Source organism: Crocodylus porosus, unplaced genomic scaffold, assembly GCF_001723895.1.
Source record: "Crocodylus porosus isolate Cpor-Errol unplaced genomic scaffold, CroPor_comp1, whole genome shotgun sequence".
NCBI classification, from domain to species: Eukaryota; Metazoa; Chordata; order Crocodylia; family Crocodylidae; genus Crocodylus; species Crocodylus porosus.
Window position 1 is genome coordinate 14491415 of NW_017728917.1, and position 22133 is coordinate 14513547.

Consider the following 22133-nt stretch of genomic DNA (forward strand, 5'->3'; position numbering starts at 1 on the left):
GAGAGCCGGGGGGGCTGCTGTGCCTTCCTGCTGCCTTTCCTTCATGTTGGAATAGATTTGGCTTGTGCACTGAGGATCGCTTCCTTGAGGAGCACCACTCTTCTTGAACTCCCATCTCCCTGGGGTCACGGTCCCTGAGGGCCTGACCGACTAGCCTCTTGTCCAGGAGCACTGGGCCCTTGGGCTCCAGCCACTTGAGAGGAAGGCACCAGAGTGATGGCTCTGGTATTTGAAGGGGGTGACAATACTGGTCCCCACTGATTTCCGTGGCCCTTTGCTATCTACCACGAATGCCGTCTTTTCTTAAGTGGAAGGCATCCAGACTATTCTGATGGAGTTTTCCTTCTAAAAGCCTGCATTTGGAGAGCACTGAGCACATGAATGAAGCATCACCAAGCTGCTGCAAATTTAAATAATTGATGTATGACTCGCAGGACCTGCTTGGTATTAAAAAAAAAAATCGTAATTAAAAATACTTAGAAAGAGCTAATATCCCCTTCCTGGGCTGATGGTGTCTCTGGGTAAGTGCTGACTCATGCAATATTTATTACAACACTATTAAGGCATAAATTAGAATCGGCTATACAGGTATGTGTCTGCTGTATAACTCCTAATTGGTATCCTCCCACTGTCTCCCCTCCCCAGCTTCTTCCAAGTGATTTATAATATCAGCACCCGCAGAAGCTAGCAGGAGATTTAATCTGTTAGAAAATACCAGCTCATCCCCAAATCAGTCTAGTGCAGGGATGCTGAACCCCCAACCCACGGGCCAGATCTGGCCCGTGGAGCCACGGCACCTGGCCCACGGGGTTCGCCACCAGCAGGAAATTTGGTGGCAGGAGAGCAGCGGCAATTAATATTGCCGCGTCTCCCCCGCTGGTCTCCGCTCCCTGGCAAACCTAGTTTACGGCTCTCCTCAGGAGGTTAGCGCGCCTGTCTGCAAAGACGCTCTGCCCTCTCTTCATCGGGTGGAGCCTGTCTCTTCCCGAAGCATCCCTGGTCCCGAATCACAGAGAAGTCGGGATGGGAAGGGGGTCACCAGTCCAGCCCCCTGCCTGAGGCAGGGTCAGGCCTTCCTACCCCGTTCTCGGCAAGTGTTGTCTAACCCGCTCCTGAAAACGTCCAAGGATGGAGAGTCCATCGCCTCTCTAGGTAGCCTCATTGGGAGGCTGTTGTCTCCCTAATACCCAACCTACGTTTCCCTGCCTGCAGTTTAAACCTGTTAACACCTTGTTCTGTCCCCTCCGTGGCCAGAGAATAATTTATCCCCATCCTCTCGATAACCGCTCTTCGGGTGTCTGAAATTCCCCCTCGGCCTCTTCTGTGAGACTTCGGAGGCAGGCGCAAGCCCCATCTTTTTCTGACCAGGAGCAGGTCCGTGCCCAGCTGTCGAGAGGATGCCTCTGCCTCGGGCAGGGCTGGACTAGGTGCCCAGCGAAGGTCCCTTCCTGCCCCGCTTCCGCGTGCAGAAGCGCTGCCCTGAGTTGAGTGCAGCGCACAAGTAAAGGGCAGAAGTATTTGATGGCTTTCATTACAGCTGTTTTTAAGACCATATGCAGAGGAGGATCATGTCCCTCGTGTATTCTGGGAAGCAGAAAGATGAATGTAAAAAAAACTGGCCACCACAGAGAACCATTTTTTACAAATCCACCCCAAAGGGAGGCAGGAGGGGAAGCAGAGAGGATTGAACCTGTTTTCTCAGCATGAAGAGGGAACTGTTCACGTTTCTCAAGGAAATGTCATTAGTTTATTTTTCCCTGGCTCCAGGTTTTTGAGCAGTTCAGTGTTGTAATACTATTATTATGAATCATTTAAGTGGACCTCTGCCTTTTGATAAATAACACTGCACAAGAGACCTGCTAATGTACTACAGAGAGTTGGCACATAGTCTTTGATTGGATCAAAGTGCCTTGATCTACAAGAGTTATGTGAGGGTGGGTTTTTAATTGAAATATTACATTTAAAAAAAATTCATGAGATGTAGGCTTATATTCAGTCTGTGACCTCTCAGGTTACAGTAGTTGGACTGAGAACGGCTCATTAACCATTATAGCTTAGCCTCTAGGATCTCCTTATTGTTTGATGAGCCTGACTTCACATCTCTCCTGTAATTTAGGAGGGGATATACACACCATTTTTTATCTGAGGCTTTAGTTCTTCCACTGTGTATTGCGTCTGATTTTTTTTCATGAGATAACTCAGCAGAGTCGCAGGATGTTGTTCACTGAATGATATGTAACTCATGGTTTCAGACGCTTTATTTATGAAGCTGCAAATTATGAATGAAGGAAGACATTGATAAAGAGGCATATTTGTGGCTTGGAAATTTGCTAGTGAAATTTTCAAATTAAAACATTTGTCCACAGATGATGAAGGCTGACAGTTTTCTCTAGTTTGGATTCTAATAACCAGACTTTACCTCTTGTCATGTGCATGAAAATGACTGCCGTGTGTTACGTTGTACTTATTACTGCTCTGAGCCTGGGCTGCATCTGTTGGTTTCCTACTGCGGAAATTTTCCAGATTCAGAAAATTTCATATAAACAAGCTAACACTTCATTTTGTTGTCTCAGTTTTAATTGCCACCCCCAATGTTTTAACATATCTACAGTCCTGTTTCTTTTTATGATGTGATTGTATTTAAACCAAGGAAAACATCTGTGTCTGTGCGCATGTGCACATATATACTCTATCGACCACATATCACCCTGTGTGTATTGAATGTATATACATACATTCAATAGATATATAGTATATATAGATATATACTAGATAAATATATAGATAATGGCCAGAAATATATGGATATATAGATATATAATATAGTATATAGATTTATATAGATCTATCTAGATACTTATAAATTTATATAGATCTATCTAGATACTTACAGTTTTATATAGCTATATAGATAAATCTTTATAGTTATATAGATATATGTGCGTGTAAGTGACTTGTGCATTTTTATCATAATAATTTTACTTACTTTATATAATCCTCATAACTTGGAAGGAATTTAAGGCTCTTGAGAACCAAAGCATATGAAATATCCTCTTATACTGGGGAAGCACTGCCTGGAAACCTTCCCTAGTTATGTTTATTCAAAAATTGCTGTGGGGGAAACAAAAGCACTGAAGACAGAGGGAGAAAAATGAACCTGAAATTGAAGTAGCACCAGCACTGAAACGGATGCCTGGCAAGCCATCTCAGGCTGTGATAGAAAAGCTTTTAAAATTCACAGAGAAGGACTTTGTGCTAAAGAAAGCAATTCAGAAGTCCAAGGAGATGGCTTAGGTGTAGGAAGGAGAGAAAATCCATATATTTCTGGCCATTATGAAAGGAACTACTCCTAGCAGGGGAGTAAAAAAAATGATTAGACTTCAGACTTCGTACAGAGAAAAATGGGAGAGCCAGCATTAGTCAGCCGGCTTCATCATCCTGGTGAGACAGAGCTGGAAAGTCGGAGGCCCCGGCTCCAGCGGGGAAATGTGTGCGGGTTAGGAACGAGATGCAATCCAGGCTAGCGGGCAGGTGGAGAGGTGCTGACGTCTCCTGGCACCGACCCCGAGCGCTAGGCATCTTTACATTGCAGGCGGCTTGCAACCACCCCCTGTGGAAGACGGCCTGGCTCGGCCCCGCTAGTCCCATCTACTTGATCTCAGGCTGAGATGCTTGTGCTTCCTCCCGGTGATTTTGGGCCCTGCGCAGTTAACACCGCGGCATCGTTGTCGCACATAACCCACCAGAGAGAGGTGTTAACAAAACTGCAGAAGAAGAAGAAGAACCCATCTGACTCTGGCTCTCGCTTTTGGACTCTGCCCATGTTTTTCGAGTGTGTGAACTGGAGCCCAGGGGTGAGGCATCCCGCGTGAAGGAACCGCAGCCGTATCAGTACAACCGACAGCGAGACGCACGCAGCAGGCAAATGCAAGGGAATCCACTTCATCGGGCCTGATCGGTGACATCCCTTACAAGCGAGTCAGCAAATGGGCATGCTGCGCAGACCGGACAGCTGGAGAAATGCGTCTTTATTAATTCCATAAAAAAGGTAGCTGCATTTTCAAACACTTTCCCAGCAGTAGCTTTTTTCCATCATCAGCTTTTCCCATGTGTAATTACATGAAGGTGCCACTCAAGCATCGTTTTCAACTCTGATGTAAGCTGCAGAACATGTGGCTGCACTGAGTGCCTGGCGGGGAAATCGTTATGATATGGAGATGGTTGGTTTTCTAGTGAAAATCTCTAAATCCACCCATTAAGAATCACCATGGAGGAGTTTGCTCAAATATTTGTTTCCAGGTTTGTTTGTTCTTTGTATTTTTAACACTTGGAGGAAAGCCCATGAACAAGTGAAGTTTAAATGATACCTAAGAAAACAATCAAATTGCCCAAAACAAAAGTCAACCTTAGGTCCTTCATTTATCTCTTACACTGGGAGCTGAAGGCAGTGCTAATATATTTATGAATTCTAATAAACTTCTTTATACGTTCCAGCAATACTAAAGACTATTGAGTCTGATCCTGGCTGAGCAACTTAATAACTTAAATTATTAAGATTTCTGTTCAGATGCATAATTTATATATAAACAGAGCAAGTTATCTCAGCTGCAGTTTAAATTTTAACTGCACTGTGTGTCCTGTGTTGTTTTCGGTTTCAAAAGGCAGTCTGGATAATTATGATTAAACTGTGGCCCTTTATCAAAACTTTGTTTCAAACTCATGCTTTTGCATACACTCAATAGATTATAGAGAACTTGTGAGAGCCAGAATATTACACCAGGCACAATACAACCTCACAATCCCAGGGAGACAGATTAGGATTTATAATGCCAGCAGCTGCAGAAGAAAGCAATGAAATGGAAAGAACATTAAATATGCTAAAAGTAAATACGCTAAAAGTATGTTAAAGCCCAGTTAAGGATATAAAGAGGGTGAAATTTGAGAAAAAGACTGTCTTTTGATTTATAAATCCTGCTGTATGTAAGCGGGTGATGGAGGTCATAATGGAAATGGTGACAGAGCCTTCACTGTAGCAACAACTGCTGCTGCAATGAGAGAGGTGGGCTTTCTAGAGGAAAGGAAAGTAATCACTGTTTTGCTGGTTGGGTAGAAATTAAAATGAAACCACTTACAATTTAGTAGTCAAAATTAGCACTTGGAACCTGTTTGACTTTGCCACCAAATTCTTGAATGTTTCAGAGGCATTTATAATGCTCAACAGCTATAAAGCTTGGTTAAAATAACCATTCATTGACAACTGCTTTGGACATAGCCTGGTATTAAAACTCAATAATTGCAATCATTAGAGTGTGCATTGAAATGAAGCTAACGGAGCATGTTTGTGGCATTAAACATGCCACATTCATCCAGTGGTTTGTAAAATATACATTCTGAATGCAATTGCCATGTGACGGACCCCTGAATATAAATAAAATGCCTGTGAGCCATGAGCTTATATCCTCAGTACAGTCCTAGCACACGTCTCCCATGGGGTAGCCCATCGCTATTATCAATTTAATCGAGATTTCACCGAGGTCATCTGTAAAAACTGTCTCTGAATGCTTCTGTGCACATAACCAGTCTAAAGATCCCATTGCTCTGGGTGTGCATGTATGCGCAGACACAAGACCAGATCTTTGGCTAGTGTGAGCAGGCATTAACTTGCGCTGATTAACACCCGGAAGAATCTGAGCTGAGGGGGTAATAATAGGAGAGGTTGTTACGGAGAAGCAAGGTGTAATCAGTCGCTGTGGGAGTCCTGGCAATATACGGCTCCATCGCAGGGTGCGAGGATGCATCCGCTTCTCCTGCAGAACGCTAGAGAAAAGTCAGCATCTTCACTAACAGCAATATTACTGGTCACAATCTGATGAAATCAGATTTAAAATGTCTGAGGAGCATAAATTTTAGCGAGGCAGCCCCATAGTAAGAGTAGATAGCTCATTTAAAGATGCCCCAGAGCCCAGCTCGCTGCGCTACGAGGAACATCAGATTGCGAGAGTCCGATGGCGATCCGGGATGCCGTGCAGTCGCTCCAGCTCTAGGCTTTCCTTGTTTGCTTTTCTATGATTTCTGAGCGCAAACAAAGTCCTGAGTTGCCACCGCGATCGTTCAAAAGCTTTAGCTGAGCGCTGCAGTGCGCAGGGGTGTATATTACAGTGATTTGTTGCAAGTTATTGAAAGATAACAGGAAAGTTTTGGATGATCTCAGTTGTAAATCAGATTGTACCACCGAGCAAGGGCCGAAAGAAGCACGCTTGTCTTTAAGATGAAGTGTCAAGGTGGATTATTTCGACTTGTGCTGTCCTGTTATTAAGGGAGCAGCTGCAGATGGTAATTTGTAAAATCCTTGGTTTTTAAAAAAATTCTTCACAAAGCACAGACCCCTTCTCTTGTGGTTTTAGGAAATGGCACAAGTGAATACTCGTAGCACCAGAGAAATAAACCCTGGATGGACTCGCTGGGTGCTAGGAGTAAAGGTTTCAGAAGCGACGAGATTCCAAACACTGAATAGAAAACAGGATTTATGGTTAACTGGTCTCTAGTAGAGGAGCAGGTGTTTTGTATTTCAGGATAAAAGTTAGCAAAACTCTGCTGTCTCCCCCCCACACACGCACACACATGCACACGCACCGCAAGAAGTTTAAAATCTTGAATTGTCATTTAATGATGAGCAAAGGGCTCTGAAATAAAATGAGAGGCAGTTCAGATTTCAAGTAGGGAATATGCATGCTATTAAAAAGGTTTTATTCCAGGGCAAAACTGTATTTGGAGTTGGAAATAACAATTAAAAAAGATGTAGGCTCTGTAAATGCAGCATCAATGAAGATCTTAAAAGATGAAAAGGGTTATATTTAATTTCTGGTAATGAATTCCGGTAATTAAAGTTCGCCAAGTTAAATTCATGTGATGATGTTTCCGAATAACGACAATTCCCGTTGCAGCCGTTTATTTCAAACAGCCAGTAAAGGCTCTTTCATTACTTCCTATAGAAAAATAAAAAACAAATAAGGTGCTTTCCAAAAAAGGGTAGACTCAACTCTCCCTCCAAAATCTGCAGTTACGTAGCTGATTAGCTGACTTGATTTTCAAGGTGCCAAGCACCCATCAGCTCTAAATGTCCTGTGAAAACCAAGCTAAACCTATCGGTGCATGCTCCTTTCTAAAGGTGATAGCTAAAGGCAGGTATCTGCCAGGAGTGATATTTTCAAACCTGTCTAAGTGACATAGCAGCAAAAGTCCCATCATAAAGGCACTTTGAAAATCCCACCATATATGTTGGGATCGAAGAGGCTGTCAGCCGCCCGTACCTTGGAGACCTTGGCTCTTGTTCGCCTCTGCAGGATTGATATCACCGCTCCCCGTCACCCTATGTAATGGAGCCCTCAAAAAGTAACGGTGCCCATACGTTTTCACCAAGGGCAGAACAGAACGGCCTGGCCCTTTATACAGCCATAAAACAAAGAGTGGAAATAAAAATAAGAAGGATTCAAAATTGGAAGGTTGTTTTGTGGATTTAAAATCCAAGAGGCCGCCCTGTCAAATACGCTGTATATGGAAGGGACGGGACATAAACTATAAAAAAAAAAAAGGCTAGGTGAGAAATGAGTAGTCACGTTACAACATATGGAATGAGACCTGGAGCCTCAAGGAATTGCAAATCTATTGTATGTAATGAAAAGAGCACCGCTTCCAGGTATTTCTAGGATAAGGCACAGACCTACAGTGGCTGCGGTGGGTGACGGGGCTCGTGCCCCTCTCGTTGCAAGATCAGGGCTCAGTCCTGCGCCCACTGAAGTTGCTGGGACTTTTGGCATGGAGTTCATTGTTGGCAGTCCACCGTTAACCTTCACTGGCTCTCATGTGAGTTGGCACAGGCTGATTTAATGTTTACTTTCCTTTTTCCCATGGACAGAATTAGTGTTCATGGAGGTCCTGTTTAAAAATGAATCTCCTATCTGTCTGTCCATCCATCCTTCCACCCCATTCATTGGCTGAGGTATTCATGAAGACCAGGCACCCAAGTTGTGTGTTTCCTTTGGCTGCAGTGTGCTTGGATCACAGTTCAAACTGCAAGGAAAGTATGGAAACTGGCTCTAGGTCTCAGAGGTCATACTTTCAAATGAGCTCCAGCCAGCCCCAGGTCTGCACCAACACAGGTGCCTCAGCAAAGCCCAGAGTGACCACTGCATGCTGGGACCTGGGGGGACAGGGGACAATAAACTGAATATGAGCCAGCAGCATGCCCTTGTTGCCAAGAAGGCTAAGGGGCATCCTGGGCTGCACGGGTAGGAGCGGTGCCAGCAGATCGAAGGCAGTGATTCTTCCCCTCTATTCAGCACTGGGGAGGCCACATCTGGATCCTGTGTCCAGCTGTGGCCCCCCACTGCAGAAAGGATGTGGACACATTGGAGAGAGTCCAGTGGAGGGCAATGAAAATGGTTCAGGGGCTGAGAGACAGGACTGGTGAGGAGAGGCCGAGGGAGCTGGGCTGATTTAGTCTGCAGAAGAGAAGACCGAGGGGGATTGAATAGCAGCCTTCACCTCCCTGCCGGGGGGCTGCAAAGAGGATGGAGCTGGGCTGGTCTCGGTGGGGGCAGATGGCAGGACAAGGAGCAATGGGCTCAGACTGCAGCAAGGGAAGTTGAGGTTAGATATTAGGAAAAACTTTCTCCCAAGAAGGATAGTAAAGCATTGGAAGCAGTTACCCAGAGAGGTGGTGGACTCTCCATCCTTGGAGATGTTGAAGACCTGGGTAGACAAAGCCTTGGCTGGGATCATGTAGTTGGGGCTGGTCCTGTTTGGAGCAGGAGGTTGGACTGAGTGTGGCCCCCCTGTCATTGGCTGTGGTTCTGTGATCTACTCTGTCTCTCTGCTGTGAATGGAGGACACCTGAAGATAGGCGGGTGATCCAGGCTGACCTGGACAAGCTCAGCAAATGGGCAGCCAAGAACCTGATGGTGTTTAACACTGAAAAATGCAAGGTCCTCCACCTTGGGAGGAAAAACCTGCAGCACCCTTATAGGCTCGGCAGTGCTACGCTGGCTAGCGCTATGGAAGAAAGAGACTTGGGGGCCATCATTGACCACAAGATGAACATGAGCCTGCAATGCGATGCTGCTGCTAGTAAAGCGGCCAAAACGCTGGCGTGCATCCATAGATGCTTCTCAAGCAAATCCCGGGACGTCATTCTCCCCTTGTACTCGGCCTTGGTGAGGCCGCAGCTGGAGTACTGCGTCCAGTTTTGGGCTCCACAATTCAAAAAGGATGTGGAGAAGCTTGAGAGAGTCCAGAGGAGAGCCACGCGCATGATCAGAGGTCAGGAAAACAGATCTTACGATGACAGGCTGAGAGCCACGGGACTCTTTAGCCTGGAAAAGCGCAGGCTCAGGGGTGATCTGATGGCCACCTATAAGTTTATCAGGGGTGACCACCAGGATCTGGGGGAACGTTTGTTCACCAGAGCGCCCCAAGGGATGACGAGGTCGAACGGTCACAAACTCCTGCAAGACCGTTTCAGGCTGGACATAAGGGAGAATTTCTTTCCTGTCCGAGCCCCCAAGGTCTGGAACAGTCTGCCAGCGGAGGTGGTTCAAGCACCTACATTGAACACCTTCAAGAGCAAATAGGATGCTTATCTTGCTGGGATCCTGTGACCCCAGCTGACTCCCTGCCCTTTGGGCAGGGGGCTGGACTCGATGCTCTCCCGAGGTCCCTTCCAGCCCTGATGTCTATGAAATCTATGAACTCTTCCCTACTAGGATATATCAAGCAATGTAACATAGCTGATATATATTAACAGCTGCTAAGCAGTAAACATAGGAACTAAAAAACCAGTGTGATATTCCATAAGGAGGAAAGAAAGTTTGCCTTGGCATAGACTTTAGGAAAGGGCTCTTGAAGTCTGTAGCACGTAATATGGTTTAAATAAGCCCTTGATGTAAGTCCATCTGACTTGATCAGAAAGCCCACCTCAAGCAAATAGATGTCACTCCAGTTTGTTGTAAGTCTTGATAGCAAAGATTTTATTTAGCTGTAAATTTGCTAGATAAAGATTCCTTTAATATTTTATTACCTCAGTGGATTAGACCTGGTATAAATCAACACGTTAGCAGTCACAATATATTTATGTTCAGAGGAGGGATAGGGAAGGTAGAAGAAGGATCGCTTCTTCCTGGCAGCTTGACCGACCTGAAAAGCTGACTTGAATGACTTTTACATGCTCACAATGGTGCTGCAGGGGGGCGAGGATAATAAATAATAAATGCTAGCTGCATTTGAGGCAGGTGCAAAGTACAGGGGATTTTTATTCTTCTTTGAAGTTTGTTTTCTCCCCCTTTGGTCTGGATCAAAGGTTCTGGGGTTTTTTATTTGGGGTTTTTTGGGGAATTCATGTAAAGCTCTTAATGCAGTCCCCTGCACAGACACGCTCTCACACAGACCTCTCTTTCCAGCCGAATCCTTCTCCAGAAAGTTGTAATGCCGTAGGTGGCCAGAAGGGAGAATCCAAGTTCTTGCAAAATAGTCATTGCCATCCTGCACAATTGCTTCTTACTTAAGTTTTCTCCCTTTGTTTCTTTAATAATTTAAATGAGGGAGAAATACAAGTGGATGAAAGCAGTCGGACTGAGCGTGGCATGTGCTTTGCAGAATGAACTGAAACTGAAGCAAATGCTCTTTTATGTCTTGCAAGTATGTTGAATGATTTTATTGCATTTTTCCACCCACCTGTTCATTTTCCCCCTGCAAACCACTTAAATAGTGGGGTGCGGAGGGAAGGTGGGGATTCCAGGTGCCATACGACGCGTCAAAAATGCCCTTTCGTGAAATACTGTTACTCTAGTTCCCATTTCTGTTTGATTGTACCACGAAGGTCTTTGTGAGCCCACATTTCAAATTTGGCTGCCAATTTTTGATATCCAAAATCACAGCGGGACCTTTGGGCCAGAGTGTGAGAGAAAGAGGGGTGCCCACCACACGTGAACATTTTCAAGTAACTTTAAAAATGTAAGCCCTGGGGCAACTAGTTTTCTGAAAACAGAGTATCCTGTAGTTGGTAATTTGGAAAATTAATGCAAAAACACCATCTGCTAAAGTTCAGATCCATGAACGCTGCCTGGTCTGTGGAGAGTACAGACTGTACACGAAACTATTGATCCCCCATCTGCTTCAGCATGATCCTTTGAAAATGTTGCTCGCTGAATTAACTGCTGCGTCGGTAATGGAAGATTGTACAAGGCAGAGCCATCCAAATCGTTCTTGGAGGCACGGCGCTCCTAGGTGAGTGGAGACGGCTCTTCCTAATTAATGCTCTCTCTCAGACATCAGGTTACTCCGTCGGTACTGTGTCTAGAAGAAACATCCCGGGGCTGTTCTGTGGGCTAGATATCAATAATGAAAACCCAAATCAATGATCTTCTCTCCCGATAGTGTGTTTCCCGGTGCAGGTTTCAGGGGCAGCTGATGGCTAATGGAAAGACAGCTGCAGGGAGGCGGTCTGCCCACAGCAATAGCGTATCCTAGCCAGCTCGCGGGACCTCAGTGCTTGGGAGACGACATGCGAGCGGCCTCCTTGATCCGTGTCCGGGGCAGAGTGTGCGCGTGAGAGCGTGTGGCGGGGTTTCTGGGGAAAGGCCCGGCTAGGAAACGCTGGTGCCGCAGTGCAGACACGTACCCGTGAACACCTCCGCTGCCTTCCCACCGGTTCTGCCCGCTGCAGAAGGCGGCTGGTATTAGAGGCAGCATCGGTCTGCCTTTGGGCATCCGCTCCGTCAGCACGTCTCATTCACCAAGGGAGGCCCGTGGTCGTTCCCATCCTGCACGAGCGAGACAGTCTGCTTTCTCTCATGGTTAGAAAGGAGTGCTGAACGGGGGGAGCTAAAATTGCCTTAACACAGATGGACTCGTCTGATGCCACGGTGCCATTTTCTACTGGGGCGAAGCAAGAAAAATCCATTTACAGTTTCCCACCCACTTCTGTCTCTGGGAGGACTTGTGCTTCCTGCAACGCCGCAAAGCACCCGGGGTGTCCAGAGGCACCTGATCCATATTCATTGCATCCTTCACAATTTTACACACTTTGTTCTGGGTGGGTTTTTTTCCCCCCTTAATTTTTCTGCTCTTCACACCAAGTAATCTCAGTCTTTTCCATCTCTCTTCATATGTAAATCCCACATCCTTCTAACCATTTTCACTGACCTTTACTGAGGCAGCCAGGAGTTTCCATCAATTTCTAGGCACTCAGGGCTATAGTATAACACAAGCATTATGCTCTTAAATGGAAATGAAGTTTCTCCTTTGATGCCTCTTTGTAGCAATGTGCATGTGAGATAGCATACTTAGGAAAGCTCCTTCTGAAACAGGCACAAAGCAAGTTTAAAAAGTGTTCCCCAAGCACGCCGACGAGGAGTTCCTGGATACTTCTGACATAACTGAGCAGGAGATTAAGGGCTGAAACAGAGTGAGACTGGAAAAAAATAGTATATTTCTGTGTTTCAAAAAAAGAAAAAAAACACGGAAAAAGGAAGGCAAAACCATGAAAGCTTCCTTTACTTTCCTGTTCTCTGGGTATGCAAATCAGGAAATGTTCTCTAGCTTGCCACGCAGCCTCACTGGATCGTTTTGTGAAGTTCTGGGAAGTTTAGCCAGCTTTTTAAAGTGGTTTTCTATTGTCTGTGCTGCCTTACCTGTTCTTTTGCCGTGGTGCTAGTCACGGTGCGGGTGGTAGGCACTTAGAATATTAGACCTCGAGAGCTTCACAGTCCAATTTGTAGATACTTGGGTATCTCATCCCACCTTTATTACAGGCTGGGATCACATTTAATATGTGAATTTTATTTATAAATAGTTTATAAATGTTTAATATTAACAGCTATTTTACTGAATGTGTAATTCAGTAACCTTTGACTAATCCAGAGGTTGCTGCCAACCATGACTTACAACCGCTTATAAGTTTAGTTGGTTTAATAAAAGTTACCAGATTTACCCAAAGAACCTTGTCCGCCGCTATAAGACTTTCTACTGATTGCACTTGACACACATGTCTCAGGTCTATAACATACTTGTGACCCCGAGGGTCCCGCTACACATTCAGATGAAAGCTGGATAGAAACCAGCTATAGAGTTGTTACGCGTTTTCAAGTTCTAACTTTGTAGCTGGTTGGATCTTCTTGTAGCCAAAGGGTCGTTTTTATGATGTGATAATCACTTTGACTGTGTGGCTGGTCTAAATTCATTGCGTGATTAACCAGTGAATTGTGTGACAGTTACTTTGCACTTGCGGCCAGGCTTACTTTGCACGTGTTTAATTTATTGCACAATTAACCAGTTAATTGCATAATATATGGAGCAGGTAGCAGGGGCCCTAGTATAACTTTTGGCGAGCCTGTCGAGCAGCTTCCGACATGTAGTAAATGAAACAGCATACCCAAGACAAGTTGTGCTCAGAGTTTAATCCAGCAACCAAAGGTTAAATGTAAATGTGCACAGAGTAAGCTACCTCACTTGGATTGCTCCCTTCCTATGTTTCGTTAACTTTGTCATGCAGTAAGCAGGCAGCATGTTGATTGCATCATTGATGACCCCGTCTCCATTCCTGATTGATCTGAAGAAGTGGGGAAACGACTTGTTTGTGCAGTCGCTGAGGCTATTTTTAAGAGAGGTGGATCTGAGGAGCAACGTGTCGAGCACAGAGAGTTCCCGGTGTTCAGACATGGGTCTAGGGTGGGAGCTCTGGCCCGTTGCAGTCTTATTAAGGAACAGCAGTCTTTTCTAATACTAATTAAAGGCTGCAGTCGACTGTGTAGGCTTACACCTACCTCTGAGGTCAGGCAGAGTCTCCACCTGTGTGTTACTTACTGCAGAATCGAGGCCTGCAGTGACGATGGCACTAAAAGAAGAAGACGATGGCACTAAAAGACAATGGCACTAAAAGAAGAAGAAAGACGTCTGTACGCTTTCATTTGAATTTCCTAAAATTCGCCATCTCGCTCTCTGCAAACCGCGCGCAAAGCATATGCCTCTGTGTTAATGAAACACTTACTGAGACCAGAAGCCGCCCATTTGAACAGGTGCAAATATTCAGTAAAAGACCTGAAATGCTGCGCCACATGAAAGTGTTAAAGTGAACAAGGTTGGCGGTTCCACTTAATCAGAAACTGCAATAAATTAAATGTTATGCAATGCTTATAAGCCTTGGGACTAAGGTGCTCAAAGACAATTACCAACTAAACATTTCATTAATGAAATAATGATTAATTATAATAGCTAATTAAAATGCAGGATTATGATGTTGGTTTTAAGCATTAACAGGAGTAATGACATTACCATTTTTAATGAAATTCCAATAAGGAAAATTATAATACAACGTAAGGGTGGGGAGGGGGGAAGAGGTACAGGCTGGAGCAAGATTAGAAGTTATTGTTAAGCCCAGAGGCATTGAATTTTCCCAGCTGGTGAACTTAAGTTAAGTAAGTTTAATGCACTATAATTTAATTACTAATCATAGTTTTTCTTCACAGTGGGAATTGATACTAGGTTTATATTTTACAAGAACAAAAGACAAAATTTAAATAGCTACTATGTGATGGGTGCTGACACTTTGCTACAGGCTACAAATAAAGAATATTTTGCAGATTCGTGCATAACATTTGGATTTAGATATATTATAGTGCCGTTTTAAATATTATTTAATTAATGATTACAGGATTAGAAATTAAGTAGTCCATGCAGATTTTCTAATGCAACTATGGTGCTGTCTTTGTGAAGTCTATACTCAATACTGTTTCAAATTGATAAGATCTATCTTCCTTGAATAATTAATACATGGGGAAATTAGTAAATGTCAAATTCCTATAGGAAGATGAAATTTGACCTACATTAATAAAGCTATTTAAGATTCATTAAGTGTGGACGGGTTGCTTAAGCTATTTGCCATTACTCACCTTTTCATACATAATGCAACACATTGGCTTAAATAAAATCCCTCATTTGCATCCTACTGGCTGCATTGTTGCACAGTATTTGCTTTCTTTAGGGCGGCTGGCTTTCTGTTGCTCTTAGTGACCTACGCTTGTTGTTGTCTCAGATGACGAGGCCAGCTAGAAACCCATGTCATCATTGGCCGTAGCCAAGGTGCGAACGGAGTTCGCTTTCCCTGGATCTTCTGGACTTTCTAAAAAGAGCTTATTGGAAGGGTCCTTTTTCCTGATCGATGCCAGAAGCAAAATTTCCATCCACATTGTGTGTGTTGAGGTGCACGGGGGGAAGGATGAACCCTAAATAGGGCTCATTATCTAGCTATATTTGAACATGTAGTATGTGGAAAGTTTTGTCAGCCTCGAATATAGGCATATAGACAGCTGTCTATGTATTATAAATCTTTGTATGCAGGAGGGGAGCTGCACAGCATTTGTGTGGACCTAAAGAAACTTTGTCCTGGAGGGGCAAAGGTTACGTTTACAACTCATTATTTGTGCTCCAAAGAGACAGCTAAGGAAGTGTGCATGGGAGATGGAGCAATTAAGCACAGAGAACATGCTGGAGGATGTGAGACTAAACAGTGCAGATGGGGATGTGGAGGATGCAGGATGTTATACAGGTAAATGAGATAACTAGGGAGAACCATCTTGCTCCAACTCTAGAGGCATGCGTTCAAGTCCCACTCTGGATGCCTGCTGGATGTTCCCCGTTGGACCATCTGTAACTGAGCACCTGGTTATTCAAACCGGGCAGGTCAAAAGTGGCCAGACATGATGCCAGATACATCACTGTTTGCGTGTGGATGGCTATAGAAACATGAGTTTGCTGATCACGCTAACCCTATGGGCCAGTTAGGCACCGGCAGACCTTTGATCCTTCGACAGGGGTGTTCAGAATGTTTTCTTAAGCTCAACAATACAGGACATAAATCTGGCTCACTCCTTGTTCTGTAATTGTAGAGTCCCATCCAGATGAAGCAGTCAAGCACTAGCCTGCTTTTTCAAATGACCCAGAAGTTCGGTGACTGAGTTACAGGTTTTAAATATCCCACCTCATTAAGATCCAGAAAACAAACAGACAGGCAGCGGAGGAAGCCCGTTTTCTCCAAGCTTGGCTCATAGCTTTTGTAATTAGTCCACGGCAAAGATGAAGCTTGGCAGTTTTGCTTTTATATTGATCTCTTGGGTACAAATGTGTGTCTAGCTTTTAAGAAGAGCTGAAAATAATCTAATACCTGGAATGCTGGTCTGTCATCTACACAGCCCTACATGGAAGGATGTTACGTGCATCTGCTTGGCTAGGAAGCTCATTCATTTAGCACATCTTTCCATAGTAGCTACGTGTTATTGTGTAATCTCATTGTCTCAGCTGCCACAGGTAATTTCTTCTCAAATTTCCACTACTGTGTTAAAAGGAACACATGGAAACTGAGCAAAAATATGCATCCCAATATCATTAGCATTTATTGGCATTAAATAAGACATCCTCAGTTTTCCCTTCTGTTGTAAGGTACAAAGAAAGAGGGGTAGCAGAGTGGCGCAGGGCAGTGGTTCAGGCTGTTGTCCCAATGGAGCTAAAATAGCCCATTGACATCAGTGCATTGATGAGAGAGGAAATACGGAGTTGAGTAAAGACAAAAGAACTGGGCCCAACGTCCTGTTAATTCACAGAATGGAAAACTTAAGCCATGTGCTAATTACAAAAACTCCTAATTAGCTATAATTATCAGCTTCTAAGCAAGTTGAAGTGTGTAGCATTTGATAGCGTTGTTGACCTTTTTGGTGTACTTTCAGGCAAAAAAACCCTTAGAAATGAGGGGTTGTAAAATTCATCAGAGAGCAATTAATTTGGGCAATTAGAGGAATATAATATAAATTAACACATCTGTGCATATCAGAACATAAATGGACTTTAATGTTACTGCACAGGCTTCAGTTTGTAATGAAAATTCATTACAGGGACAGCCAAGAAAATGTATTAATTTAGTAGGACCTTTCTTATAGCCGTGATAAACAAAATGAATGATTATCCGCAGTGCAAGACAGAGTCTGTTTTATTCCAGGCATAAATAATATAAGGATTTGCTTTGACTTCTTTCAGAGGATCAATATGGGTTGTCATAGCTTATTCAAATCTTTCATCCTAAGTTAAAAAATAAACCTCTTTGCTATTCTTTTAATGCCAAGGTCTTGGCAATACCTTTACTATATGCTCCTGACCTTTTAATATTTGTTTAAAAAAATAAATCTTTTGTTAAATTTTACCACCCAGAGAGAGAAAGAGAGTTAGCTCTGAACTCCATGCATCTGGGTAAATCAGGACAACTCCACTGAAATCACTGATGTCACAACAGCATAAGGAAGAACATAATATGTCTAATCCAGTTGTGCTACAAAATAATTATAGTCCCATAGGATCATCAAAAATATTATAAGTCACTCAGAATAACGAGATCATTAGTTCACCTTAAGGATTTTGCTTAACCCGGAGATTCCCTTTCCAGCTCAAAGACCCTATCTCTCTTTGTGATGTTGCTGTTAGGTATAACTGTTACTGGTATCTTTGGAGGAGACGGTTCAGATGCCGAGAAACAATTTTGACCCAGGAGAGCACACAAAAAAACAGCAGGCCTGTGCCTTAAAGAAGGGTGTTTGTACCTATAAGCTTGCAAAGAATATTTTTTCCAACTATTTAGTTGGTCTCATAAAAAGATATCACATCTACCCAAAGAACCTTGCCTGTCTGTAATAAGGAGGAGACGTTCACACGGGTCAAGCTCCTATACCAATATTCAGCACAACCCTTGGTGACGTCCCTTCCTTGTTTTGTAGCTTGGGTTGTAGATAAAAGAAGTGGTGGTGTTTTTTCCTTTTACCCATCCAAAAGCCTGACCTTTGCGGAGGGTGTTAATAGCCATCCAGCGTGATCAGTTGTCATTCAAAGTCGGTGCTCCCTTTATGGTTTTGGGGGTTTTTTAATTCCAGGTGAAAGCAATTTTCAGTTAACTATATTTTTAGATAGGCCTTCCTGCCATCTGCTATTATCATCATCATCATCATCTTCATTATTCTTATGTTGTTGTTGTTGTTGTTTACTTAATTTTAAAACCTTCAGTGTCTCTCAAGGCCAATCACCTCCACTCTGTATGCAAAGCATGGATGTGATCCTAGTGTGATATCAGGCTCATCAGTTGAAAAACATTTCCATGATCATATTCCCTTTTTTTTCCAGCAGTATGTGGATGCACATTGGACTTCCCCTCTGAGGATGTCGGATGCTCGCTTTTATCAGATTTTACACTTTGTAAATCGCTGGAGCATAGCATCAATAAATAAGCCTACCTTAAAGTCCCTGCCAGTCAAAACATTTTTCATGGTTTTATGTGAAGACATACATTGTTTTTATGCAGCTGTCTCCTTCTGAACTAATTTTATTACCGTACATCAAGTTTTAAAGGCCATCTCATGTGAAGTTTTGCCAATTCTTTAATGGACTTAAAGTGCTAACTATTCTTATTTATTCTCCAGTATTTACTTAGGAGCATTAGCAGTGACAGCCAAACATATGATTAGCCCAGCAGACAGCAATGCATTCTGGCTGAGCAAACACTGATGAAAAAAACCTGACCCCACAGTGGCACCTGCAGCGTGGAGAGGTTGTGGCGCTGTTGCTGCAGCCCATCCAATGGCCAGTGCGTTCATGTGGAGACGGGAGAGGCCAGTGGGTCCATGTAGTCACGGGTCTGCTGTCGGCACTGGGAGCACCAGCTTCCTTAAGCCGGGCCGGCAAGTCCTGTCCTTCAGACCCAGGAAATGTTGTCACTGACTGTTGTTGGGCAAGGGTTGCATTTGGAGCTGCCTCACCTAGGGCCGGCAGGTTTTCCAAACCAGGCATGCATCTGGAGAGGAGACAACTAACCTGAGCGTGGAATTAAAAATGATGCCCAGGAAGACAAGAGGCTTCAGGTTGGCTTAGTTAGCTGAGGTCACTGTATGACTGTGTTCGCACTGGATTTATGACCCAGATACCTTATTCCAGGCAGACCCAAACCCTCAGACTGACTATGACTACTTCCATTTGATAATAGTCACATTTTATTGATACGCAGTGATAGCAGATAAGAATAATGCAGGCAAGGCAAACAAAATAACCCACCCTGATTCTATGTCTAGCAGTCCAAGGGTTCAAAGAGAGATGAGATGTCTGGCCAGTACAGAAGCTTCACCCTGTGCTGGTTTTTTTTTGAATGCCAGATGTCAGCAGCCTGGAGGTCAAGGACCAAATTGCCCCTCCTTCCCTGCCCCCATGAGGTGGGTGAGACGGGCCAGTGGTGTGCCCTCTCTCCATAGTGTTTTCAGGATCTCTCCTTAGGGACCCTTTGCTGCTCTGAAATTCCTCTTGTTGTTTTCTTTTTCTCCTCTGATGACTCTTCATCTCCAGGTCTTATTGATTAGTTTCCCTGTGTGGTCGTCATACTGTCCACATTCTGTCAGAATAGTCCTTTGTTTTAACAAACCCATCACATGAACACACCTTAATTTGCTCAGTTACCAGTATCTTAATTTGGGCATGCCCCAGCCTCCTAATTTGGTCCATTCACCAAAACTGGAAATCCCAAGGACTCTGCAGTTGGGCACTGTGACGTGGTGCCAATGCAGCAAGCCTATTCTTTGTTATGGATACACTGTTCGTGTTTTCCCAGAATGGCTTATTTTGGTGTCTGCCTTGAAGGAAACTTTGTCACAAGCAGGCTTTTAGAAACCAATTAACCCTTGCCATTCCCCTGTACCATTATTTTAAAGCAATATCTACTTAACCTACAAGCCAATTCCCCAAAGCAAATTTCTAAATATTATTTTCTAGTCATCAGACTACAGAATACAAGTGCTTACCTCAACCCAGCAGGTACATCCTGGCTGCGTGGAGGGGAAGGTATCTCGCCTGTACCAGCAGTGAGGCAGATCACCAGTAGAGAGCATCAAATCCATCACTGGCATGCGGCACTCCAGTCCCATGGAGCTGGCTTTAATACAAGGACTCTTGATGGGCTTGGAGCTATATGAACTCCCAAGGCACATGGATATCATGGCTTATAGTGCAGGGGCATACCCATCCAGAGGCAAAGGTGCGCAGAAGGCATGGCCAACAACATAGCTAGAGAAAAGCCGCCTTCCCCTATGAACCAGTTGTCTTAAACCTATCATACGTTGTTTAAGGGCACCTTGTGAGACGGCCAGCTTACAAATAAAGTGGGTGTCTGAAATGGACTTCTTCTAAAGACATGCCTGATCCTCAGCATGTCTGTGGCTTTTGTAACTACATGAGGCTTGGAGTGAAACCTCAGATGTGCCTGGGTGCTTGGATGTTGAAATCACCATCTGAAAACTGGGCTCGCAGTCAGCAGTACAGCATATTGCAGCGTCTTCGCTTCCCCACGCCTTCTGTTATTTTTCTCTCCTTGCTGTATTCTTCGATGAAATAAATTACTAGTTTATTATGTCTCAGAAAAGAAACTGTTTTGTTGTTAAAGGTGACCCACAAAGGTTCCTGGAATATAGCACTTTACCTTTGCAGGTCTCCTTTAATAGCTTTAAAAATTATAAGGGATTTTTTTTTATGAGGGTCTCAGGATTACTTATCTAAATTATGAGTGAGGTGGATGTTATCCTTCAAAAGACCTGCTTTCTGCTCACTGTGTTCTCAGACAAAGTATTTTCCTACAATGTGGTCCTCAGCACTTCCTCATTTTTGCACTATAATGAGATGTATGCCACTACAAAACTGCATTAAAAGATTTTTTAATGCAGTCGGGAGCCACAGCTAACGGGCCTTCTATCAGTGTAAGTGCTATAGCTCAAACTGATAAAGAGCTAAATCCCTAACAGTCTCTAACATATAGCATTGAAATAGAAAGTAGACTTTCTCCACACACGTCTTAAGTATCTCATTAGTTCTCAATACATCTGCATGAGCTGGAAGTAATTGATCTCATTACAATGTATATAAATGTGGCAAATTTTTGAAATCTTACATATGAGCTTCAGTGCAATTAACCAGTTCGTTAAAGCACTAGTCTCTTCAGTTAGCTCTGAGGAGGGTAGCAGTGCAGCATGAGGTCTGTAAGGAAGCTCAGTCTATTGCAGCCCTGTCATCTAAAGGGATACATATTCTGAGTCTTATTCTGATCTTCCTCATTGCATTGGTTCTGGAGTCCAAAACTGCTGTTGTGTTTTTCCCCTGTGGAAGTACTGAAGGCATGCTCTTTTCCAAGGCAAGAAGCCAGTTGTTACCAGTTATGTCAGATAAGGATGGAGGCCTCTAAGAGACCCGATGGCACTTTTATTTAGTTCTTGTCCTCCTAGAATACGTAACATTACTTGCACTTTAAATTTCTCTGATGGAAATTATTCTGATTAAAGCATGTTCCTGGCATGTAGGCGGACCACAGGCCCAGGCAGTTCCTCAGGGCTTGATTCTGCAAAGCCTGTACTCATGTGTTGGAGGCCCATTGACTGTGGTTGATGAACACTTCAGCCTACATGCTATAGCACGTGCTGCTCAGATGCACCGCTGAATGGGGGCCTCTGAGTTTATGTGGGAAATAAGTGACACACGTGCCTCCTGCCCAGAGGTGGGTTTCATTCCCTGTGTTTAAATGTGAACCATAGGTTTCTTAGCCAGTTTTACAACTTCATCTTTCATCTGGATTTTGTAAGTTCTTTGGCGGAGAAACACTTCTCTTTGTGAGTGCCTGTAACACCAGCGATGCTGTATAAATAATCATGATAAACTTCTCTCTAACCCTTTCCCCACTCCATCCCCTGGGGCTGTGCAGAGATTCCTGCAGACCTAGGGCTGGAATAATTCATGCCCCTTTCAAAGCCTCCAGCAAGACAGGAGAGAGTCAGAGGTATTGACAGGCTGCTCATTTCCATGGGTTTGCAGCCCTGCTGCAGGGTTCCTGCTCCCTCCTGCAATCAGGTTTTGGATACCTGCTTCCAGGCTTTCTCAGTCTCCCTCTAGATCAGCCTGGCGAGTGCCAGAGCTTTCCTGGTAACTGTTTTTGTGTAAACAAAGGTGAGATGAGCCCCAGAGAGATTTTGGATGTAAGAAAGAATTTGGAAAATGAGATACAGCCTAGGCAATTGCCCAGT

The 22133-nt window shown here is 44.0% G+C and overlaps 1 protein-coding gene across 19 annotated transcripts in view; it reads left to right on the forward strand.

Moving 5' to 3' along the window:
• Positions 1 to 22133, forward strand: part of FHIT (fragile histidine triad) — a 762024-nt gene that overhangs the window by 700730 nt on the left and 39161 nt on the right. Inside the window, exon 7 of one of the 19 annotated variants that reach the window (XM_019536718.1) lies at positions 15035 to 15203. The exons of the other annotated variants lie outside the window; for them this stretch is intronic. Coding sequence (XP_019392263.1) covers positions 15035 to 15127 — 93 coding nt within the window. The 3' untranslated portion in view covers positions 15128 to 15203. Of the gene's footprint in view, positions 1 to 15034; positions 15204 to 22133 lie in introns of those variants that run through there. 19 annotated transcript variants of the gene reach the window in all.